At 39.9% G+C, this 24,312-nt stretch overlaps 1 protein-coding gene and 1 pseudogene across 5 annotated transcripts in view; both read right to left on the bottom strand.

Moving 5' to 3' along the window:
• The window catches only part of Epsti1 (epithelial stromal interaction 1), an 89,027-nt gene that overhangs the window by 25,187 nt on the left and 39,528 nt on the right, over nucleotides 1–24,312 (bottom strand). For all 5 annotated transcript variants that reach the window (XM_021655697.2, XM_021655698.2, XM_060391475.1 and 2 more), the window contains exon 7: nucleotides 8,232–8,322. In XM_021655697.2, the coding sequence (XP_021511372.1) occupies nucleotides 8,232–8,322 (91 nt within the window). The remainder of the gene's footprint in view (nucleotides 1–8,231; nucleotides 8,323–24,312) is intronic.
• LOC110560014 (small ribosomal subunit protein eS26-like) lies at nucleotides 21,411–22,115 on the bottom strand (annotated as a pseudogene).

The following is a 24,312-nucleotide window of genomic DNA, read 5'->3' as shown; positions in this document are numbered from 1 at the left end:
TAAAGGGGGAACGGTTTACTCTGGCTCACAGTTCGAGGGAACTCATTCCTCCATGGTAAGAAGAGCAAATGGCCTGAGCAGGGACCCAGCTGTCACATTGGATCCACAGTCAGGAAGAAGAGAGTGGGGCAAAGCAGACAGAGGGCAGGGCCAAGCTTTAAAACCTTAAGTCCCTGCCTCCCCATGAAGCTTCTAAAGCAATGGTTCTCAACTCTCCTATTGCTGTGACCCTTTAGCACAGCGCCTTAGCTTGTGGTGACCACACACCTACCCCCAACCATAAAATTGTTTTGTTGCTACTTCAGAAGTGTAATTTTGCTATTGTTAGGAATCATAGATTAAATATTTGATATTGCAGGACATCTGATATGTGACTCCTGTGAAAAGGTCCGTGGACTGCCAGAGGGCTCACAACCCACTGATGGAGAACCCTTATTCTAAAGGTTCCATGGCCTTCCTGAGCACTGTCAGCAGCTGAGGATCACGTCCAAATACATGAGTCTATGGGAGACAGTTCACATTCAAAATACACACAAAAAAGACAAGCCTCCCCCTTCCTCCTCCACCTCCTCCTCCTCCTCCTCCTCCTCCTCCTCCTCCTCCTCCTCCTCCTCCTCCTCTTCTTCTCAGATCTGCACGAGGGCCTGAGAAATGGATGTACCAGCTACATAGGAAGCCAGATTAGCCACAGGAAGATGAAAGAAAGAAATTATTAAAAGGTCCACATAGATTCTGTTTACCTGCTCTTGCCCAGAAAATCCAAGTATTAATTCTGCCAACCCTAATGGGAAATCCAAAGTGTATTTCCTGGGATATGAAAATGAAAGCAGATATACCAAGTGCACTTGCAGCAACAGTGACGGTGAATGGCCTGGCTGAAAAGGCTGCATACAATCCTGCATCCTGATGCCTTCAGTGGGGTTTTCACCTGTCTCCTGCAGGCTGCCACCCAAATGAAAAAGATGGCATATACCATCAAAGACAGGAAAACATAGTATAGAGTAAAATAAATAAATAAATAAACACCAGCAGACATAAGTTAAAATTACCAAACAATAAATTCTAGGAGAAAAAAAAATTGTTTAAAAGAAAAAGTTAGAAAATAAATCCAGGTGGCCTGGAATTAGAGAAATAGTAATTCTATAAAGAGAAACTGAATGGAAATGAATAATAAGAAGAAGAATAATAAAAAATAGCACTAGAAAGTCATCTAGAACTAGAAATGAGTTTCCAAATTGAAAATGAATAATAAAAACCTTCATACTCAGAGTCACACCTCACTAGGGAATATCAGCAGAAGAAAAAATGTTAAATTATTCTCAGGGAAAGCAAGTTTAAAGGCTTCTGTAAGAACTGAAATGCAGATGCCCTTGGACCCATTGGAGCCAGTACAAAAAACAGAAGAGCAGGACCATCAAAACTCAGGAGCAACCTTCTTCCCAGTTTGGAACAGCTACCAGTCAAACTGCAATCCAAGTTGGAGGGATATAAAAAAGATTTAAAAAAAAAATAGCTTCAGGAGGAACCTGAACACACTTGTCTCCCATGTGTCTTCCCCAGGAAAACTATTGGATAGGATGGTACACTAAAACAAAGAAACAAAGCATGAAATCAAAGCCACAGAGACCCAGAGATCAGAGGATAAAAAAAAAAAAAAAAAGCAATAAAGGCAAGTCCCAAGGCATCTTCCGAGCATCCCAGCATATTCTCGACCTTGGCTGCATTTCACAGCTACCCTGGGTGTGTTAAAAAGTATGGATCTCAGGTCCAGGTCATACTGTAACTGGATCTCTGGGGTGTGGCCTAGGCAGAAGAAATTTTAAAGCTCCCCAGATTGGTTCACTGGACAGAGGAGGCTCTGACCCATTGTGCTAAAGGAAAGTTCCAGAAGAATTCCTGTAACGTGGACAGGAAAAACAAGCTGCCTTCAGCGCAGGGGTGAGGTGAGCGGGGAAGACAGAACTGACAAGCTGGCCTATAGTCACTAATATGTGTGGAAACTTTAACCAAGAAGCATTGGGTAGAACACTTGGGAAGGCAAAGGACACTTTTTGTTTTCTGTTTGTTGTGTGTGTGTGTGTGTGTGTGTGTGTGTGTGTTAACATTTGAGAAAGAAAATGCAAAACCAAAATAGAATACTTCCAAATGTTTTCAAGTTGTAGAAGACAGAAAATGTAACCAGAATATACTGACTAAATGGGCAAGGAAAAAACCCTCAGATGGGTATCCGGAAGCCTGAAACCCTGGTGGTATCAGGAGAATGACAAGAAATGAGCTAGCAAGTTTTGAAACTTACTGAGAAGAGATATTTGCATGTTGTCAGATATTACCAAAAGGGTACAAAATGGGATAGTTCCACCCCAATTCCTAGAATATGTTAATTATCACGACAGAGGACAAAAGGTACAGCAAAAGGTAAAGATCTTGAGATGGAAGACTAGTTCATGTTAACTAGGTAGACCCAATGTAATTCCATAACAAAGACGCAAGCAGGCAGAAGGTAGAATAAGAGCAATGGTTGGTGTAGCATGGGACAGGTGGCCAAAGACTGCCTAGAGTCACACGGGGTTGCAAAAGGCAAGGCACAGATGCCCACAGTCTCCACAAAACGAACCAGCCCCATAGATTTTTAGCACCTTCAGACTCATTTTGGATTTCTGGCCCTCCAAAATGCGAAAGAATAATTGAATCATCTTTGCGTCGAAACATTCTCGGCGAAGTCCTCCTCAACCTTGGCTGTACTTCGTAGTCGCCCGCTATAATCTGTGGAGGCCTGTTACAGCAACAGCAGAAAGTACAAGGACTTTGTGGTATTGGGACACAAACAGGACAAAACAGAGTGAGGGAAGTACAGCCATGTGACACTGTAAAGGGAAGAACATGTGACCCATAGATAAAACATACAAACAAATCACTTGGAGTGTGTAGAGCAGAGGACGTAGATAACCACCGAACAGCTTCCCTCTGACGTAAACACGCACAAGAATCACACATGCACAGAAGGTCTGTGGTGGGGCTTGAGAAGTATCTGCTTCTCTGTAAGTTCTCAGATAACTTATATTGCAGGTCCTAAAATCACCCCTGGAGTAGCAAAAATCTAGACTATTCCTCTAGACATTGGGCATCTAAAGAGAGAGGAGCAAGGAGCAGGGGTATGGGAGGGAGAGAGGTAGGCAGAGGTGTAGAGAGCAGAAAGAGCATTTGCACTTTGACTCTATGTTTGAAGATACTGGGAGCCACTAAAAGATTTGGAGGAACAAAAAATAGGATTGGGGGCTGGAGAGATGGCTTAGTGGTTAAGAGTACTGGCTGCTCTTCCAGAGGTCAATTCCCAGCAACCACATAATGGCTCACAACCATCTGTAAAGGGATCCGATGCCCTCTTCTGGTGTGCATGAAGACAGAGTTCTCATGTACATGAAAGAAAGAAAGAAAGAAAGAAAGAAAGAAAGAAAGAAAGAAAGAAAGAAAGAAAGAAAGAAAGAAAGAAAGAAAAGTGGGTATGTTTTTTAAAAAGATAGGACTGTAATTTTGGTGGCACAGTTATCATAGGAGTAAGCAACCGCTTTTTAATTGGATTTAATTCTCTCTCTACGAGATGAAACCCATACTTGTACCATTATTGGAACAAAAAGCTATGGCTAACCAGTTCATAGGCCTAGAAGAGAAACTGCTATTATTGTGCTGCTAAATTGACATAATAGTAAATGATTACTAATGACTTATTAAACCCATAGATTAACACATCTCTCAAAGCCCACTATTGCTTCTATCTGCAGTAGTGATTAACACAGAGACCCACAACTGGCCTAGGGGCAGAAAATAAGAGACAACAGAATGCTCAGCCCTAAGTGAAACGTCTGTAACACACCCCTCCCTCCAAGACTCAAGGTCCATTGTGGAAGAGAGAGTGGGAAGAGCGTGAGAATCAGAGCAGGAGATGACTGCAGTGAAGCAGTGTCTTCTAGAGCAAGCGGGAAGCTGCATGCATGAACTCACAAGACCTGTGCAAGCTCAAGCCAGACCAAATCCCTGAATGGAGAGGGGAGATGGCATGAAGTCCCACCCATTGTTGAGGAGTTATGGGTAATTAATAGTTGCTGAGATGCCACACATCCAAGAATAATTGGGCTGTATAAAGGGGCCTTAATAGGTTAAAAGGGTGGATAGGAAAGGATATGGATGGATCTGAGAAATGATGGATAGTAAAAATGACCAAAATGCATTTTATTGAAATGAAATATATATATATATATATATGATTATTCTTTTATTTTTTCCAGAAGAGAGAGAAACAAGCCAGGGACTGGAAACTATTTAAAATGTAGCTGGTAATATCCATTGTAAACAGTTCAGAAAGGAAGGGTTTTTGTCCTCACCTTAACACCAACTCATACTTATTAGAGAAAGTGACACCATCTATATGTAAGTGAATTCTGCAAATGTCTTTTTGTCTGGAGTCCTAAAGCTCAAAAAGCTTTATTCTAACACACAATTAATTTTCTTGTAGCCTTTTTCATCCATATAATTACATACTATTTATGAAATTCCTATCTTCCAATGGTGGCTATATGTTCAAATTAGAAATGTGTCTAAGAACTCATGGGGAGATAACCCATGCCTAGTACTGAGAATTTCCTTTACTAACCCAGGTATTTTGTGGACAAAGAAGCTTTGTCCACCCATGCAGGGTACCCTGTTCAATATATATATATTGAACAGGATATATATATATATATATATATATATATATATATATATACCATACCCTCATATATATATATATGAGGGTACGGTACACGATCCTTAGCTGAGGACTATTTGCCTGGTAAGGGAGGGAGAGTCACATGTCCTAGGGAGTGGGTCTCTGTCAGGTGGTCCTTGCCCAAATCTATGAGCAACACTAATTGAACGTAACTGGACAATGAGCAGAGAGTAAGAGACGCTGGAGTACTCAGTCCTAAATGAGATGTCTTCATCTAAGCTTCCTTCTATATGGATCTATGTGGAAGAGGAGATGGAAAGTTTTAAGAGCCAGTGGTGGTAGATGACTCCAAGAAAAGAGTGGCAAACAGGCATGGTAGCACTGACACACACATGAACTCCCAGAGGCTGTGACAAGAATGCACATGACCTGCAAAGGTTTCATCCCAGCCCAACCAAGAAGCCATTTGCAATTAATATCTCCTCAGAAAGGAGTGTCACACTCCAGACTCATTCTCAGAAGTAGCTGGTCAATGCAAAAAAGATTCCATGTTTTTTGGTTTGCTTTTTGTCTTGCTTACTTTTATTGTTTTTGTCTTACTGGTTTTCTTTTTTAGTTTTTGTTTGTTTGTTTGATGTTTTGTTTGTTTGAAAAGAGACAAAGAACATGAAATTGGGTAGGGATGTAGTTGGGGAGTATGTGAGGGGAGTTGGGGGATGGGAAAGAATATAAAAATATATGAAAATTCTAGTAAAAAATTAAATTAAAAAAAGAGAAAGACATGAGCATGTGGAAAAGATGTACTGGTAAAGCCAGAACAAGTTGAAGAGGGGAAAAGTGAGGTAGATATGATCAGGACACATTGAACATATGGATAAAATGTTATTTTTAAAATATAGAAGAAAAATATTAGAAAACTTGCTTTGAAGAGCATACTAAAATTAGAAAACAGAGAAACAACAATTGAAGTCCTTAGAGCTCCTTACACTTGAAGGTAAAAGGGATACATCGCTCATTTTCTGGACATTGACTAGGTATGCTCTTAACAGAGAATAAATGCTTTTCACGGAAGTGCAATGTATGTATTTATTTGTCTTTCCTAAAGCATTAAAAAAATGTCTTCACAGAGCTTTCTCAGAATTCTATTCATACGGATTACATGGAAGGAGATGAGCACACTGTGGGTAAAAACTTAGTTAAGTATATCGAGTGCCAACAACTTATTAATAGTTTGGTGTCAAAATTGAGTATCTCTTGCATGCAACTCATGAGGAAACATCCTCAGGCTGACTCTGCTCCATATTTCCTATTGATAGCTTGTGGATGGTGTGATATGTGTGCTAATCAATCCACAGAATATGCAGCTCTGGGAGACATGGCTGATGCGTTATAGATGACAATATTAAAAATTCAGGATGGTCTTGTGAAATCAAATAAATGAGCTGAAATCAATAGAGCAAGCAGACACAGTACTGCTGGATGTTTCAAAAATCACAGGATTCAAAAGCTCCCAACTGGAAAACAAGAGACGTTGGCAAGCAAAGCCCTAAGTGTTCCAATTCCTATATGTCCTCCTTTCCCCCTCACAGCCACAAGGCTATCTAGACATGCTTCGGACTCGTCCTCTACACATAATTTTTGTCTGTGACCTAGAGTTTCTCAATTCTCCCCCTGAGGGCCCTGCAGTGAGGGGTTTGAGATGATGGATCTGGGATGACACAAATTATGGAGCTCACACTGACGAGTTTGAGAGTCTGCAACCCCACATCAGAAACAGGGAAAGATGAAGCAGGAGACACACAGGATGGGAAGCAAGGGCAATCTCTTTTCTGAAAGTGGCATTGTGTTTTTCCCACTTAGTGAGCAATCGCCAAATCTGGTCATTTTACCTTCTAAACATTTTTTTTTCAAATCCCTAATATCACCTCAAGTCTTTCTTAAAGATTCTTCCCTCTCAATTCTTTTGGACCTAGCCTTCAGATCATTGGCTGTGTGGCCTTAGGAAAATACAAGAGATCGCGAATCCTCCATGTTCACAGCATTTCAGGCCTGTTAGCCTTGTTGTCACCTTGACACACAAATGTTCTTAGTGGCTTTTCTGCCATGGGACACTACCAACTTCCTGTTGGGGCCATTTGTAGGTGCCTCATTGTCTAGATCCTGATTCTGAACCAGGACCTTTGTGGGGGGGGGGAGGGGGAGAGTTGAATGACATTTTCACAAGGTCCCCTCAAAGCATCAGAAAACATAGATATTTACCTTATGATTCACAATAGTAGCAAGATTACAGCTATGAAATAGCAACAAAAAGAATTTTATAGTTGGAGATCAAGACAACATGAGGCACTGTATTAAATGGTCACAGCATTAGGAAAGTTGAGAACCACTGCTCTAGGTGATATTACTAGAATTTTGGGGCCAGAGACGCTACACAGATTGGACAGTAATCTACCCCTCCTGGTTTGCCAATGATACTCCAGTTGAGGAAAGCTCCTCATGGCTCCTGCTTGCTTCTTGAGCCTTCTGGTTTATGTCTCCCCTGAACTATGGACGCCATCTCCCCCTATACCAGCCATACTTTTCCCTTGCTTTTAAACCTTGTGTTGATGAATTCTGACACCTGGAAGGTCTCTTTTCATCTTTTGTCAGCTTCAACTTAGATGTCCTCTACCAGGAAGAGGCTGCACAGAACCTGACTTATACGCTTTTTTCTAAAAAAGCAACACAGCTTCCTAATAGTACTAAGCTCTGTGCTCAGCACACAGCTTTTAAGTGTTGGTTTATCTCTTTTTATCAGGGTCACTCAGGGTAGAAAGTGAACTAGATCTTATGTGGATATAAGATGAGGTGAAGGAATCGATGTCAGCATAACAATGTACCTGATTACCCGAGTTTACCCCAGCCTCATTTACCATTGCCCAAACCATGGAATCAACCTAAGCAACCATGAGGGGATAAATGACAAAGAAAATATGGTAAAAATACTATAATAGAATATCTTTCACCATAAAGAACAAAACTGTGTTGTTTTCAGGACAATGAATTGAATGAAAATTACAATGTTAAGCAAAACAAGCTAGACTCAGTTAAATATCAAAATGTTTATTCTCACAGGAAGAATCAGGATTAAAAAAAATAAAAGCACAGAATAGAAGGGCTATTTAGAAAAAGGACCAGGAAGACTAGATAGAGGAGGCTTGGGGTTAATGACAGAGGGGGATAATACAATAAAAACATATTATACCCACGCCTAACAAATATTAGAAGGAAACCCACTATTCTGTACAAGGTAAGAGATTTGGGGGGAGTATAGGTGGATGACTAGGTAAGATAAATGACTTTACAGATGCTCATGTTGTGGTAACAAATACAAGCATTATTTTACACCTCAAGGAGCAGTTGGTGGGGGTGGATCAGAGTTTCAGATCATTCTGGACTGCATCTGTCAATCTGTGCCCTTAATCTTCAGTCTCTAAACATCTCTTCAAAAGGTGCCAGACGGTACCCTGCCTGAGTTTCCACTCACCCATGTTGAGGACTGGGCAGCATGAGGACGAATTTGACAGGCACTTCTGTTTCTCTCTGTGTCCAGTCTGCTCAAGAACTCAGCAGTTTTGCTACCGGGAAAACAAATAGGTGTTAGTACAAAAAAAAAAAAAAGTAAGAAAGAAAGGGAAGGAAGGAAGGAAAGAAGGAAGGAAGATGAAAAGGAAAGGAAAGGAAAGGAAAGGAAAGGAAAGGAAAGGAAAGGAAAGGAAAGGAAAGGAAAGGAAAGGAAAGGAAAGGAAAGGAAAAAAAGAAAAGAACTAGAAATAGCACTGTTTCTTGTGCCTTTGGATATCCGCCTGGACTTTGATGGCGTGATGACTAAGAATATCCTAGGGAGAACAACAGGTTAAAGATCAAGGTACAGCAGAAAATCAAAACGAAATGGTTTTGCATGACTGCACTTTGAAGAACACATGTTTTAAAAACATATGATTTGGTTTGTGAAATGTGAGCCTCTCGGTTCACATTTTGCACTTTGTCCTATCAACAGAGATAAATTCTCCCTGCACCTCCACAGGATAGTGTTTACTTTCCTCTGTGTATATCTCAAGTTTGACATCAGACTTTGGCATAGACCTGAGGGACACTAATCCCTGATGACACCTCACTTCACTTCGGTCTTAGTTAAGGCCTTCGCCCTCCAGGAACCTGTCCGCAGTCATTGCATTCCCATGTCACTTTGGCTACTTATGGGATACACGGAGCCTGTAGGCCAAGAGTTCTCTCCCATCTATGGACCAATAACCCTTTATGATTTTGAAACAGAAATAGACCCTTTATCTAGACACAGAAAGACATCCCACAACACACACACACACACACACACACACACACAAGAATGGCCCAGCCAACAAAATGTTTGCTATACAAGAATGAGATCTTAAGATCAGAACTCCAGAGCCCACATGAAAAGTTGGGTATGGTGATACACACCTGTAGTCCTATTGCTGACAGTACAGATATGGGGGAGCCCCTGGGGCTTGCTGTCTAGAAAATTAATGAGTTCCAGGTTCCATGAGAGATTCTAGCTCAAAACAGATGAGAGCAGCTGGGTGTGATGGCCCATGCCTCTAATCCCAGCACACTGCAGGCAAGGCCAGGAGGATCTCTGTGAGTTGGAGTTCAGCCTGGTCTATGCAGAAAGTTCCAGGCCACCTAGGGCTACATAGTGAACCATTAAATTAATTCATTGACTAATTAAGGTAAAGAAACATAGAATAAAACACCCAAAGGTGGCCTCTGACCTCTACATGCATGAATACAGGCATACACACACACATGTTAGCATATATAAATATACACATACAAGTATGTATACCACACACACAAACATACACAGTATTGGTGACTCAGGCACACATTTCTGGCATTTCCTTTTGGCTTTGAAAAAGTTAACCTTGGCCTGTACTAGACAAGGAATAGGGCCGTTGTTTTTTCCTTTATCCAAATTACTACTCAGTTTCTCTTCTCACCAAGGTCTAGCACAGAGAACTGGAGTTACAAACTAGTCTTCAAATTCTGCTTCATTATGCCAACTTTGATTAACTCCTCTTCTTCTTTACTGATTTAACTCTGGAATTTTTACTTCTTACTCCACATTTATAACCAACACCTCATAGGGGCCTGATTTATATTGCTGCAATCTCCTGTGGCCTGCTCCCATCTTCCTTCTTCTTTCTATTGTTCTACATCCTATACTTTTAGGCCTAATGCTAAGATTCAGATCATCAAGGACTTAGGACACAGGCATCAAAGGAAAAACATGTCTCCAAAGAGCCAGTGGCAGTCAGTTGTGGAATGTCTATTCAGGGACTTAGAAATGAAAAAAAAAACAAATGCCAACATCATGGTGAGCAATTTCTTAGGTAGGACACAGCATTTAAACAAAATTAGAAGCTTGAGCTGAGAAAGGAGGGTGCTAAGAATGAAGTAAAAACACAACCCTGAGAAGCAGCAGACCCCAGCAATCACACAGCACGCAACCTAGCCATGAGCCCAGGATTACTTACTTTGACCCGAATAGACAAAGGCTGATGACATCATACAGTTTGGCATTTTGAAATAAATAATACAAAATAGGAGCTATTTATACCATATAGGTATAAAGCACTCAACAGACTTCCTGGTGAACATTGATGTTACTCTAGTGAACATCGGAATATCTGACATGCAAATTCGAAACTAGTAGTTTTAATAGTCGCAATTATGAAACCACCCTCCCTGAAAACTGTGAAGGATGAAACCATCCCAGTGATTTTTATGCGCAGAGTCAATTAGCTGCAGGGTCCAGACAAATAATGTCCACGAGTAAAGAAAACAGGAGATTAGACTTAGCAATAAGTGATGTTTGCCAATTGGGTCAAAGACAGAAAGAACATCGATCATGGTGAGGCTTTGACAAGCTAGAAAATTATTTCCCACGTGAGAGGAGTCACCTAATACTTAGTCACAGAACAGCATTGCCAATAGGTAACAAGCCAGCAATGCCATATGACGAAAGTGCTGAAATTTATTTTTAAAAGTTTTAAAACTTTGCAGGCTTTCACTGCTGGCTCCAAGCAAACTATGAAATTAGCAAACAAAACAAAGCCTTCTGCAAGCCAGATGTGGTCCCAAGGGTTCTTCACCATGACTAAATTATTGTTTCTGCCTGATCATGTTTGTGTTATTGATAATACATTTATTTTATAACTATAGGTTCTTTTTTTAAGGTTTAAAATATAAGCACGAAGAGCCAAGATATGGCTGCTATACCGCTACACAGCTTTATATCTGCCAGCTAAGAAACTTAACACCATATTTCAAACCTATGCCAAATTCTAAGACGTTTCATTTTTATTTACACTTACAGCTCTGTGTATTTGTGCTTATACATGAAAAGCAAACACTACATATAAAATGAAAAGGAAGATCACAGAAAATATTTATAACAGAAGAAACATAATAAAGAGTTTTTGTGCAAAATGCAGGAAGAACACTGATAAATAAAATTTCAAAAGACAAAGAGCCAAACCTACTAGTGGGCAAGAGATAGAAATACATAGTTCACCGAAGAAGAAACACAATCAACAACATAAATGGCAGCAATGGTTTAGGGTTTATTGTAGCTGGACTTTTGGCTCCTTTATTGTGTTCTTTTTCCTAACCTTTCTACAACACCCCTTACCCCTTCCAACTACCCAACATTAGGTAGGAGAGAAAGAAGGTTAGGATGGAAAGGAGGCATCAATATCTTTAGACTACTTCCTGCTGACTAGGGGTGTCAAGTTCTTTGGGTGAGTTTGATCTTCATGGTCAGGATACTTCCAACCAGAAACCATCAATCCAGCAAACAGCAAACAGCAAACAGCAGTAGCAGCAAGAGCAGAGAGAGCAGAAGGCCAGGGCAAAAGCTGCTGCCTATTGGGGGTCTAAGCATTTATATACTCTCTCCAGAGTCCCCAGAATTCCAAATATAAACTATACGCAGCTGGCAAAAAAATCACTTCTCTCCTAGAGCACGAGGCAAATCATAGTCAGCTTTTGTGGACAGTCTGAAGCAGCCCCATATCCCACACCTAGGATTAAAACAAAAACATATTTCCATAACATTTCTGTGGTTTTAAAGAAACTAAAATTCTCACTAATTTTCTCCCTTTCTGCTTTAAGCCTTTACTCGTGCTGTGTTTAGTGAGAAATTATAAACAGAGACATTTTCAGTGAACTCTTTCAGATCATTTGTTTTGTTTTTTTTGTTTTTCTATAACCTGATGACTTTCAGCTGCTCCTGTCTGAAACAGCTCGTACTTTTTGCTGCAGGACTTTGAGCTGCCAGGCCATTAATTTTGTTGCTTTGGATATCCCTCTTGGACCTGCACTCGTTGGCCCAGTGATATCCCTGCACAATGTCTGCAAACTGCAGTAGGCCTAGGCATTCTTTTTGAAAACCCATTGCCTTGAGAAACTTCTTGTTCGCTTCTCTGGTGGGAACAGGGACTATTTCTGACATGAACTCAATGACTGGCTCTTTGACCTCCCCCCCCCAAGGGAGGAGCAGCCCTGGTAGGCCACAGAGGAGGACTTTGCAGCCAGTCCTGAAGATACCTTATAAAACAGGGTCAGATGAAAGGGGAGGAGGTCCCCCCTATCAGTGGACTTGGAAAGGGGCAGGGAGGAGGTGAGGGAGGGAGGATGGGAGGGAATGAGGGAACGAGATACAGCTGGGATACAGAGTTAATAAAATGTAACTAAAAATTAAAAAAAAATGAAAAAAAGAAAAGAAAAGCCTACCTATGTGGGACTATAAACCTAAGACTCATCAATGGAGTGTCTTAAAAATCACTGGGTTCAGGCCTTTGATATTCCAGCATGTCTGGAATGAAATCTGGAAATCTGTTTCTTAAAAGCACCCAGGGTGATCTTAAGAGCTACCACAGTACTACAGATGGATATTTAATACACATAATTATCTTGGATCCATATGATTCTGACTTATGAATAATTCATGTCATAAACCACATTTGGAAATAAAATTCCAGTGTATCTAGGAAACTATCTGTGTACATGCTAACAGGATAGTCTACCTGTATTTTCCAATAGCTTCACAGACCTAACTTCAGTACCGTGATGTTTAGGTGAGTGAGTAATCGCTTTTTCATTCACCCGTTCATTCACATGGGCAACATTTAGATCCTGAGTCTCTGCTGGGGACCTTGGAAGCATTATTTTGCACAATCTGATTTCCTATAACAGTCATGCATCTACTGGCACCAACAGAGCCTATATAAAAAGAATCCAGGAGAAACTGGGCTACGATACACATGCAAGTCCCACTTATAAGATCACAAGGAAATAACCTAGCAGTGCTGGGAGAGATAAATTTTGTTAAATTAATCATGTACTTAAAATAATGATTTCCACTTATTTAACTACTATTAATGCTTTAATTTTTCATTTTTAAAAGTAATATATGAATATAATATGAGTTAATAAAAAGGAACAGAGAATAGAAGAGTTTAAGGAATAAAATAATGATGTCCTATGTGGTACTTCTCTCAATATGAATTATTTCCTATGTATCTTTCTGGGCAATTTCCTGATTGGTAAACATTTGTTCAGGAAGATACTCAAGTGAGGAGTGCTTTACTTCAGGGGATGGTAATTAGGAGGAAGCAGAAGAAACTCAACTCGGTACATCTTAGCATAGAAGAGATGACATTTCCTAGCTGCCATTCAACTAGATGCAGCTGTGTCTGAGCTCTGAGCTGAGGAATGAAAGCAGATGCGTGAGCCAGGCCTGGAGTGGCATGTTTATAGTAACCTCCATGATTCTGAATACTCTCTCCCCCTGTTTGGTGGTAACACTCAAAGTAGGCCTGCCGAGCATAGTAGAGGCTCCATTTGTCTGGTTTTCCCACTGCCAGAGGACAAAGGTTAGTCTTTGGAGTCACACACCAGCACTTATCACTTCATCTGGAAGAACACTCTTCTTGGTTGTTGATTTGAATTTCTTTTTCATCACAGCTTTTTTTTTTCTCCCTAAACAGAGATATTTTTCCCTTAAGTGGAATACTATGATGTTTTGTTTTACTCTTACTTTTCTCAATTAACACCATCCTTTGGATTCCATCCATATGAATTCCTACATATCTAACTTAATCCTTTACAAACTAAATATAGTCTTACCACATTCTTACTGATGAATATTTTATGTTATTCTAGTGAGCAATCAGAGTATAAGTATCCATGCACATATAATACAGTACTAGGATATGTAACTAGAAATAATTTTCTAGTATGTGTTCATACAGATATGAATGTTTAAATATATATCTTTAGTCTAAGAGTGAGAAATGTCAGACAGCTTCAAATGGAAGGGAGTTCAAATGATGTAGCATCATGGATAGGAGAAAACTAAGGAGTCATGATGACTAGATGTTTTATATGCTCTTAAATTTGATCCTAAAATAGAAAAGAAACTTGGAGGAAAAATGGCAAATTTTTAACATTCTTTACATATATGATACTATACCAATGCTAATTGCCTAATGTTGATAATTATACTATACTTACATAAGCTATTAAATTCACCTATAGGAAGATATCAATGGCAATTATACTATTTTTATATCTTGTCTTTAAGGTGAAAATGATTTCAAAATAAAAGGGGAGGAAGGGCTTCTTTTAATGTATTACTTGAAATTTAAGTTTAGTTGAAAAAGTGTTTCTCCCGAGCCTCCTCTGATTAGTTACTTGTTCTTATCACTATTCTATTGCTATAAAGAGACACCAAGACCAAGACAAGTCTTATAAAAGAAAGCAGTTGATTGGGAGCTTGCTTAGAGTTTCAGAAGTTCAGTCCATTATCATAATGGCGGGGAGCACGGTAACACACATGTGCTGGAACAGTAGTCAAAGAGCTATGTCCTGATCCATAGAAAGAGACAGACAGACAAACAGAAAGAAAGAGAAAGAGAGAGAGACTAGCCTAGCCTGGAATGTGCTTTTGAAACCCCAAGGCCCACCCCAGTGACACACTTCCTCCAACAAGTGGACAACTCCTAATCCTTCTAATCCTTTCAAAGGGTTCTACTCCCTGGTGTCTAAGCATTTAGACACTTGCTGGCCCCCAAAGGCCTGTAGTCATATATTAACACAAAAATACATTCAATCCAAACTATAAACCCAGTTAAAACAAAACAAAACACAAACGAAAACAGACTGCATACTTCCAACATACAAAGTCACAGGATATACATTATCATTCCAAAAGGGAGGAAGGGAGCATAATGAAGACATCCTGAAAGCAAGAACAAAAATGTGTAAGGCAAACTCTGAATTCTACATCTCCATGTCTGATGTCAAAGTGTTCTCCGGATCTCCAGCTCCTTTCAGCTTTGGTAACTACAACATATGGCATCTCTCCTTGGCAGGTATTCCATGACTCTACAATTTCCAGCATCTTGGGGGCTCTAATAAATCCAGGCTCCACCTTCACAGCTTCATGCAACGGCCTCTCTATGTCTCCACGTGGGACCAGCCCTGACACATACCTGGCATCAGAGACCTTCCATAGCCACAGAGAAAAATTCCACAGCCCTGTTCTTGTATCCTTGACTCTAATGCCAGAACCATGTGGACAAAGCTGCAAAGTTCTGCTGCTTAGTGGGGCTAGAATTTGTCCCCCGTTTCAATTGCCCTTGGATCAACCTTCTATTGTTGATGGTTTTCTTCGATATTTAAGATTTTTAAAAATTCCTTTTCAGAAGTTAGAAGCTGAGCTGGATAGGGTCTTGCTCTGAGGTTACCCCTCCCTTTATTTCATTTAGCATCAGTTTTGTGTGTATGTGTGTGGGGGGGGGTTGTTTTTGTTTTAACTTTTTATCTCCTTGAGAGACTAGATTTAGGTCCATTATACTTTCTGGTGCTCTTCAAACTGTACACTCTGTATCTGCTTGTCTAACTTCCTCCTTTTTGTTATAGATCTGCATAAGAGTGATTACTAATAACCATGTGACATATTAGATCCTATCAACATCATTAATCCACAACTCTTCAATTTAGTCTAAGGCAGCTTTTTAGAATAACAACAAAAAGTAGCCACATTCCTTGTCAAAATATGGTCTCTAGGCCACTTACTAATATTTTTTCCCTCTGTAACTTCATGAACAGGGCTTTCATACTCTACACTGTTCTCAGCACCCCATCTTCCATGTTCCTACTATTTTAGCTCATTAAGCCCTGTTTAAGGTACCCAAGTGCTTTCCTAATCCAAAATCCCAAGTACATACTCTGATAATGCAGTATGTCAGGCCTGTCACAGCAGTACCCTGCTCCCTGGTACCAACTTCTTTTTTTAATCACTCTTCTATCGTTGTGAAGAGACACTATGACCAAGGCAACTCGTATAAAAGAAAGCATTTAACTGGGACAGGTTTCCAGTTTCAGAGATCTAATCCATTGTCACTGTGGCAAAATATCAGAGAAAAGCAACTGAAGTAAGAAAACATCTATTTTGGCTCATAGTTTGAAGATATTCCCATCAGGCCTGGGAAGCCATGATGGCTGGACCTTGACACAGCTGCTAGCCAACCTATATCCATGTTCAGTAAGCAGGGAGGAAGGGACGATGTCTTCCCCCCTCTTTACGAAGAAGCCAGGACTCCCAGCTCATGCAATGGTGCTGCCCATATCAACTAACCTAATCTAGACAAGCCCTTACTGACATGGCAAGATTCTTTTGAGTCTAGAACCTATCAAGTTGACAATATTAGTCATTGTACCTCCCAAATGGAGCTATTTCTTTTCTCACATGCATGTTCCTCAAGTGCCTGAACATGAGCCAGGCAACCTCTTTGCTCTCCTTACTGTTGGTAGATTGTGGCTTCTGCCTCACTATTTATAAAATCATTCCCTTCTGAAATACTTGTAATGGTTAGAATATAGCATCCTCTTCATCAGTCAGCTTTCTTGTCCATCATTTCTCATTTATGGAAGACTTCATCCTTCCTCCTTGCAATGGCTAAGCTCAGTGCCCAACTTGAGATCTAGAACCACCTAGGAGACAGATCCCTGGGCATGCCTTTGAAACTTACTAGAAATGGTATCATTCCCTGGGCTGGGATACTGGATTAGCTGAGCATAAGTGTTTATTCTTCTCTGTTCCTTGAGTGTGGATACACTGTGATCACCTGTCTTAAGGTCCTAGTGCTGTGACTCATCCACCATGGCAGACAATGACATCAACTTATAACCAAAATAAGCCTTTTTCTCCTATCAGGCTATTCTACCACAGCAATAGAAAAGTAACCAAGATACGCCCTATGCCAACTGCTGTCATCAACACAGATATCCGATATATTCTCTATTAAGGCCTTTATCTTGCTTTTTCCATTTTTTCTTCTTTCCTTCCCTCTCTCCTTCCAAATTTCAGGCCCAGACCAAGTCAAAGGCATATTCTGCTGCATTCCACCTCTATTCCTCAGCTTTCTCATCCCTAACAGCTTTTCTCTACTTTATGTAAGCAACAGACTCCTAAAGTATGCGCAGGTCAGCTTTCTGCTGCTGTGACAGAATACCTGAGAAATCCACATTAAGGAGGAAATATTTATATTTCAGAAGTTTCTATTCATGGTCGCTTTGTCCCATCATAATCAAGATATGATATCTGATAGGAAGGCATGGCAGAACAAAGTTGCTTATCTGATGGAAGTTGGCAGCCATGAGAGAGAGAGAAGAGAAAAAATAAGAGATGAGATAGTCCTCACTGGTCCATTCCCTTCACCTTAGGTCCTAGCTTGTAAGAGTCTGTCGTAATTCTTTTCCATCCCACTGATGAGTCCCTCTCCTCTAAAACTTACGTTTTCAACCTTATACCTCTCAGCTATAATCTTTTATAGTACTCTGAGAGTAGAGTAAAACAAGGATTACATCTTTTCCAAAACTGAAACTTCAAGTCTCATCCTGTTTGTGCCCCTTCTCCTTTAAAAACAGTCTTCTTAGGGATGAAGATAAAGTGCCATAGCTCAGTGGTAGATGCAGAAGCTCTGGGCTAAATCACCAGTTGTGCCTCAATATTAGTGTGTATATAGACCTCTTTTTAACCATTGGTTAACCCCTTGGTTTTATGGTGTTATTAGCCCATCCTTTCATCCTTAAGAACTTTTTTCTTTCATTTCCTTTCTGTCCTATCCCTATCTCTGTTCTTGTGAACTTTGTTGTATCTTTATACAACACAGACAATTTAGGAACTCTCTCTTGATCCCACAACCTCCTCCTGTTACTGCATTTCATTGTTCTCTTTCTCAAATTAGAGTTTAGCATCTCTACTTCCATCTCTCTTGAGTCTCACATCTACTCCAATCCAGCTCCATTCCCACTCTCACCCAAATCTTTAATTCCTGTCACAAATGATTTCCTCATAGCCATAGACACTGCTCTTCTCTCATTCAGCATTTCAGCAGCAATGGAGAATTGACAAATCCCTCCTCTCAGAACTGTCTCCCTCTTGAGTCCTATAACCCCATACTACATCTTGTGCCTCTCAGATGCCCTTCTACATCCACTTCAACTCAGTGTAGCTCCTGTATAGTTGGTCCTGGGATTCTTCTAAAATTCAGTTTATCATAAGTGATTTTGTGCATTTCATAGTATATATTTACATAACATGCCAATAGTTCTTACACTTAAACATCCCACATATTTGCTCATAAATTCATCTGTGCAACTGTTAATTTCATGTTTCCTAGGCATCTCAAACTTAGCACATTAAAAAATTAAACTTTGATATTCTATTCTGAAACTGGTCCCTTTCTAATCATCCCAGTTTCCATATGCAGTTATGGAGATTGACATCATCATACATCCAGTTACAGCACATATTTGATTCTTCCTTCTCCATGCTTCTCCATACACCCACGTACTCACTGATGTTCCATACAGACTTTCCATACAGGCGTTCCTTCTACTCTCTGCCAAGAAATCACCCCAGGTGAAGCCACCATCAATTCCTCCCCAAACCACTACATAACACTGTTAGTACTTTCTCTATTTTGCTCTCATCTCCTAGAATATATTCTCAATACAGCCACCTGAGTAGTTACTTCTTAAGACAAATAAGGGACAGAGGGACAGAGGCGATGGAGGGCATAGGGATGATGATGATGATGATGATAATTATGGTGATGGTAAATATGATGGCAATTATGATGATAATGATGATTCTGGTGGTTTTCCCATGGAAGTAGAATAAAATCTGGTTTCTTTGTGGCTCACTTGATCTGTCTAGCTACTGTCCACCTCATCAAATTCACAAACAACTCTTCTCCAGTTTTCACTTCCACTCTAATATACAGCTTCCTTTTGGTTGATTGAATCACTGTATGATGATCCCCAAGACAAGAATTTCCCTCCTTGGCTGCTGCATGGCCAGACCTGACTTTCCCTCACTGCAGCAATGGAGAACTGTGACAGTTCTCTTTCCTTTTAGAAATGTGTCTCTTGATTTCTATGATTCTACCATATTCTTCCACATCAACTGAAACTCTAAATGATGAAGCTCTTCTACCCATGGGCCTAGGTCTTCTCTCAAATCTTTCTTAAGTGATGCTTATCCATGTCCCTGACTTAGAGTAAGAGCAATTTCTAAATCTACATGTCCTACACATTTGCTCAAGATCTACAGGTGCCCTTAATTCAAATGCCACCTTCTCAGTGAGTCAGGACTGTCCTGTAAGACTAAGGAGTTTTACCCCTCCGGATCCCATTTCTCTCGGTCATTGCATCTCTCTCCACCCATGTGAGCCTTTAAGGAATGGCCACCACCTGTGTATGTCTTTGGCAGCTTGCCGTTCATCCGAATTCTCATAGCTAGTCATGGGATCACGTTAACTTTTTCACAGACTGTATGCAGAACCTGGTGCAGTGCTGGACACATATTAGGTACTCATTAGCAGTCAATGAAAGCATGTTTCCTAATGCTTTTATCAATACATTGGTACTTTTCAAATCAGTATTTATGTTTTTCTAAATATTCCCTTCTTAATTGCTTATTCAAGTACTATGCCAATTTTTGTTAAGTTGGCTTTTTCAGATTATGGAAGAATTTCTTGTGAATTAGGTCATTATCCCATTATATTTTAGGCAACATTTTCTCTTAGATCACCATTTATATGTAATTTTGTTCACTATGCCATCTATTATAAAGTTAAAAGTATTATGTTCTTAAGTCCTTTTTTATCCACTTATTCTTGGATTTGTATAATGTTTAGAAAGGAATAAGTCCTAAAATTATAAAATATCTTTACATTCTACCTGTGTTCTTTCAGTACAATTTGTCAAATCGTCCACCTCACTGATCCTGATTTAAGAAACACTTGCTTCCCTAGATAACTAAAGTCTTAAATACTGAATTCTCATACGACTGTGGGTCTCACTGTGGATTTTCTGTAGCATGTAATGGATCTATTTATCTATTGATTACAATACTAACATTCGGCCATACCTATCAGAGATTTAAAATTCTTACTCATTTATCACAAACTAATTTCAGTTTTGCCTTCTAGTTTTCCACATTAAGTCACTTAAAGGGGCATTTAAGCTCTTCACAGTGGCTCATAAGCTATAATCTCAACACCTAAGAGGAAAAAGCAGAAGGATTGTGAGCTCCAGGCCAGCCTATGCTACACAGCAAGACTGTCTCAAAACGGGGATAAAAGGTAAATGGGTATTTTCATTTTTTATGACTTTAAGATGTCTTACTGCACAATTTCTAGTTTTACTATGTTTTCAAGAGTTGAGGGTTTTTTTAGGATTTGGAGAGACAGCTGGAATGTATCGACACTCTCTGAGGTTTCAGTCATGGTCCGTACTATAGAAGTTAATACAATGTTCACAAAAAAATGTGTATTCAAAATACTGGGCTCAGTGCCTCATCACAGTGTCTACAAACTCATGTAGAGTAATTGTTATTCAGTTCCTTTACTCCTCATATCACTTCTTTTTTTTTGGGGGGGGGGCTCATTTGATTGATTCGTTTCTATGGAGAATTAGCCAAATACAGGAAAAATTCAGTAAATCCATACTTGATATTAGAAAATATAATAGTGTTTTGTCTAATTTTTGTGTCCTACATACATTTCAAACCTATGTTACTAAAGATTTGTTTCATTTTCTTTGGGATTATGTATTTTACCTTCATAAAATATTGAACGCTTTTCACCTAGAATTCAATTTGTCTCGTATTAATATTGCTACGTCTGCTGTCTTTTGCTGGCATTTATGGATATATTTTCCATGCTTTTGATTTTTAACTCTTTTATAGATGTCCCTCATAATATCACAGTTAGATATTTCTTTTTATGCTACCCAAGAGGATTTTTGAAAATAAATAAACATGATTTATATACCTTTTGTAAGACTAGCTTGTTAGATTTAATATTTTACTTTCTTACATTCTGTCATAAAAAAATTCTACATTTTCTGCCTTTTGTTGTAATGATCAAATTGTCATTTGTCACATTTTCTCTTGTTTTTATATATCCTGTTTGTACAAAGGATTAATGTACATAACTAAACACATGCACATCAATTTTTCTGTCAGCCTCTGAAGCTCACAAGCCTTAGTGTATGCACCAAAGGGAACCACACAATACAACCCATGCCCTTCTCTCGAGCTGTGTCTCTGCTAGGGTAAGAATCCTCCATGTTCTTTCTTAGGGAAGGACATGAGGAAGGGGAAAGAAAAGGGGGGAAAGAAGAGAAAAGAAAACCAGTTATATATTTGAACCATAAACCTTCTCATTTCCTTTGACATTTTCCTGCCATGTCAGTCTTCTTCCTTCCTTGGTTAGTTATTGATTTGTCTAGAGTTGCTTTTTGGGTGTCTTCGTCTTCTTCTTCAAGCCTTTTTTTTTTTTTATAACTTCCATTTTACTTTGTCCAAACTGTTTTTTCTTCTGTCATTCTTTCACCAAAGCCTTGTGTCTTTGCATGGGCTTTGGTGGAGGCTGTGGTGCAGCTCTAGCAGGTCTAAATCATGGTATATGTGTGGGAGGGGGAAGTTGTTCGGTTCTTCCTAGCTTCATGAGATCGATTCCTGACCACCTTGCTGCAAATGGCACAGCTCACACAGTAATGTATTTTGACATAGAGTTTGGGAAGCCCATAAATTTAAAAAAAAAATTGCTTCAGATATGTCTCTGACAGCAGTGGCCTCTACAATGTTCTGAATGATGAACTTCTTAATGGCCTTGTCCTTGATCATGCAGCAAATTGGCTGCACATGGCCACAGCCCTTTTTAGCATGACCCCTGTTTCTTTTATTTCTTTTTCCTTCTTTTTTTCTTTTCTCTCTCTCTCTCTCTTTTTTTTTTTCATCTTGGAGTCAAGACCCCAAAAGAGGCCAGAAAGGTGTGGTATGTACACTAGGGACCTCTTTTGGGTCCGAGGCTACCTTTGCGACTCTCCTGGATTAAAAAAGTGGTTCCCAGGTTCCTCCTTGCTGTGCTAGATGGGGCTTCCTCAGTCCAGCACTATGTTCTGTGGACAGTATCCATCAGACTTCCTTTCAGTAGCAGCTATCAGCACTCATCCTACGCTGTACTTGAGAAAACAGAGACCCAGAAGTTTGAAAAGATTTCTCCAGCTAGAGGAAACAAGTTACAGTTTGAATTAAGGAAGTCAAGGCCCAAGTACTCTTCCCTCCCAGGAGGGAAACATTAATGCTAGGTTCCAGCCATAAGATAATTAAGCTAGACTATTTTATAATAAGACACTGGTTGACATTTATCTTTTATCAGTTATACAGAGAAAAATGAAAATGAACCTAGTATTAATGTGTAGGCTTGGGTGTTGTCCTACTGAAAGCAGGCAGGTCCAAGAGACATTAATGCCAGAAGAAGTTGCTATGTGAGTGAAATGTATTGTAACAGGTATAAAGCCACTCTGTAAGATGTCTGAATATAGAAAAGCACCCAGCCTTCTGCAACCATAACTGTAACAGGACACCCTAAACTCCAGCTATCAGAATTAACACCCAGTGCTTTGTCTGTGACAGCATGGACCTCTCTCTGATCTTCTCCCATGGCTGATTTTTTTTTTAAGTGATAAGACAATTATAAAAAACCCTGATCCTAAAAATGTAAAACTTAGGGGAAAGCCCTGCTTCCTCAAACCTTTCACTTGACATAGGCCAAAAACCCTGTGAGTTCCTTCTGATATCTTACTAAGGCACCTCATGGCACCCTAACATTTCACCATGGAGACTAGACTTCATTTTTAAGGCAACAGAAATAGAAAATAATCAAATATTTCAGAACAGGGCATGATGTGACCCAAACTATGTGTTAAAGACTAAATTAGGTAGTATAAGATGCTCAGTGGGGAAGGGTGCTGAATCTTACCACTTGAGCATAATCCCTGGGACACAAATGATGGAGAGAACCAATCCCTTCAGACTTCTACACCTACACATGCTTTCACAATACACATAAAATAATAAATAAATGTGAGTCACAAACTAAAAAAAACTAAATGTGACCAAACTTGAGATGGTGCAGGAGTCCTTACCGTCACCAGAGAATAGGAAAGGAACAGGTATATGGTAAGTACCAATAGGAAAGAAGTGTTCATGGGAAGCAAAGGAGGTGACACACACTAGGCTAGCTACAGAGGGGGAATCTGATGAACCCCCAACCGACAGCATGATTAAACACTCACCAGGAAGGAATTCCCTCAGACTGGATCTGTCATTAGCTGTTCACTTTTATTCTGAATAAAATAGAATCGGGGATTTTATATCTCTAAGTTCACTTCATTAGCATAAGCGAGAAGGTTACAAATAGGATGACTTTCCAGTCCCCTTACCTAAATTACAGAACTCAAGGTTGGACTGAAGCCTACCACATGGGCAGGGAGCCCTGTAGCCCTTAAGTGTCTTTCAGAAGTTCCCATGAAGGGCATTACAAGTTTTGCGAGCAGATTAGAAGGCAAACTTGGGGCCGAAGTGTGCATATTCAGCAGACCTGTCTGGATTCTCGGCTCTAGGAAACTAAAATAGATGCAGATGTGCCTCTGAGGAACTTAGCACACATAATAACTATCCGAGTGGAGGTGAAAGAGATACATGGCTCAGATGGCGGAAGCGGGGGAAGTTTCCGTTATTACCGTCTCGGGGCAGAGCTAGAGGAGGGGCGTGGCAGTTTAGGAGGAAGGTCCTCTTTGGGAATTGGCTTGCTTACAAAAGGTTTTCCTACCAAAGTTTTAAGAATTGAGCTCCTTCAGCTAGCAAGACGGCTCAGTGGCTAAAGATGCTTTTCCTCACAAACTGGACAGCCTGAGCTGGATTCTAGGATTCTAGCATAGAAGAAAGCTGATGTCTGAAAGTTGTTCTCCGATCTCCACATGTACTCTGCACGTGCGCGCGCGCACACACACACACACACACACACACACACACACACACACCACATACAGACCACATACACTAGTAAATTAATACATTTTAAAGAACTGAACCTCTTGTTTCTGTAAAACCATTCTGGAAATTGTTACCTGAGAGGAGAGCACACCTCAGAATCGCA

Source organism: Meriones unguiculatus, chromosome 9 (genome assembly GCF_030254825.1).
Source record: "Meriones unguiculatus strain TT.TT164.6M chromosome 9, Bangor_MerUng_6.1, whole genome shotgun sequence".
In the NCBI taxonomy this organism is placed as follows: domain Eukaryota; kingdom Metazoa; phylum Chordata; class Mammalia; order Rodentia; family Muridae; genus Meriones; species Meriones unguiculatus.
The sequence above is the reverse complement of the archived record's forward strand: the minus strand, read 5'-3'. Positions and strand labels throughout refer to the sequence as shown.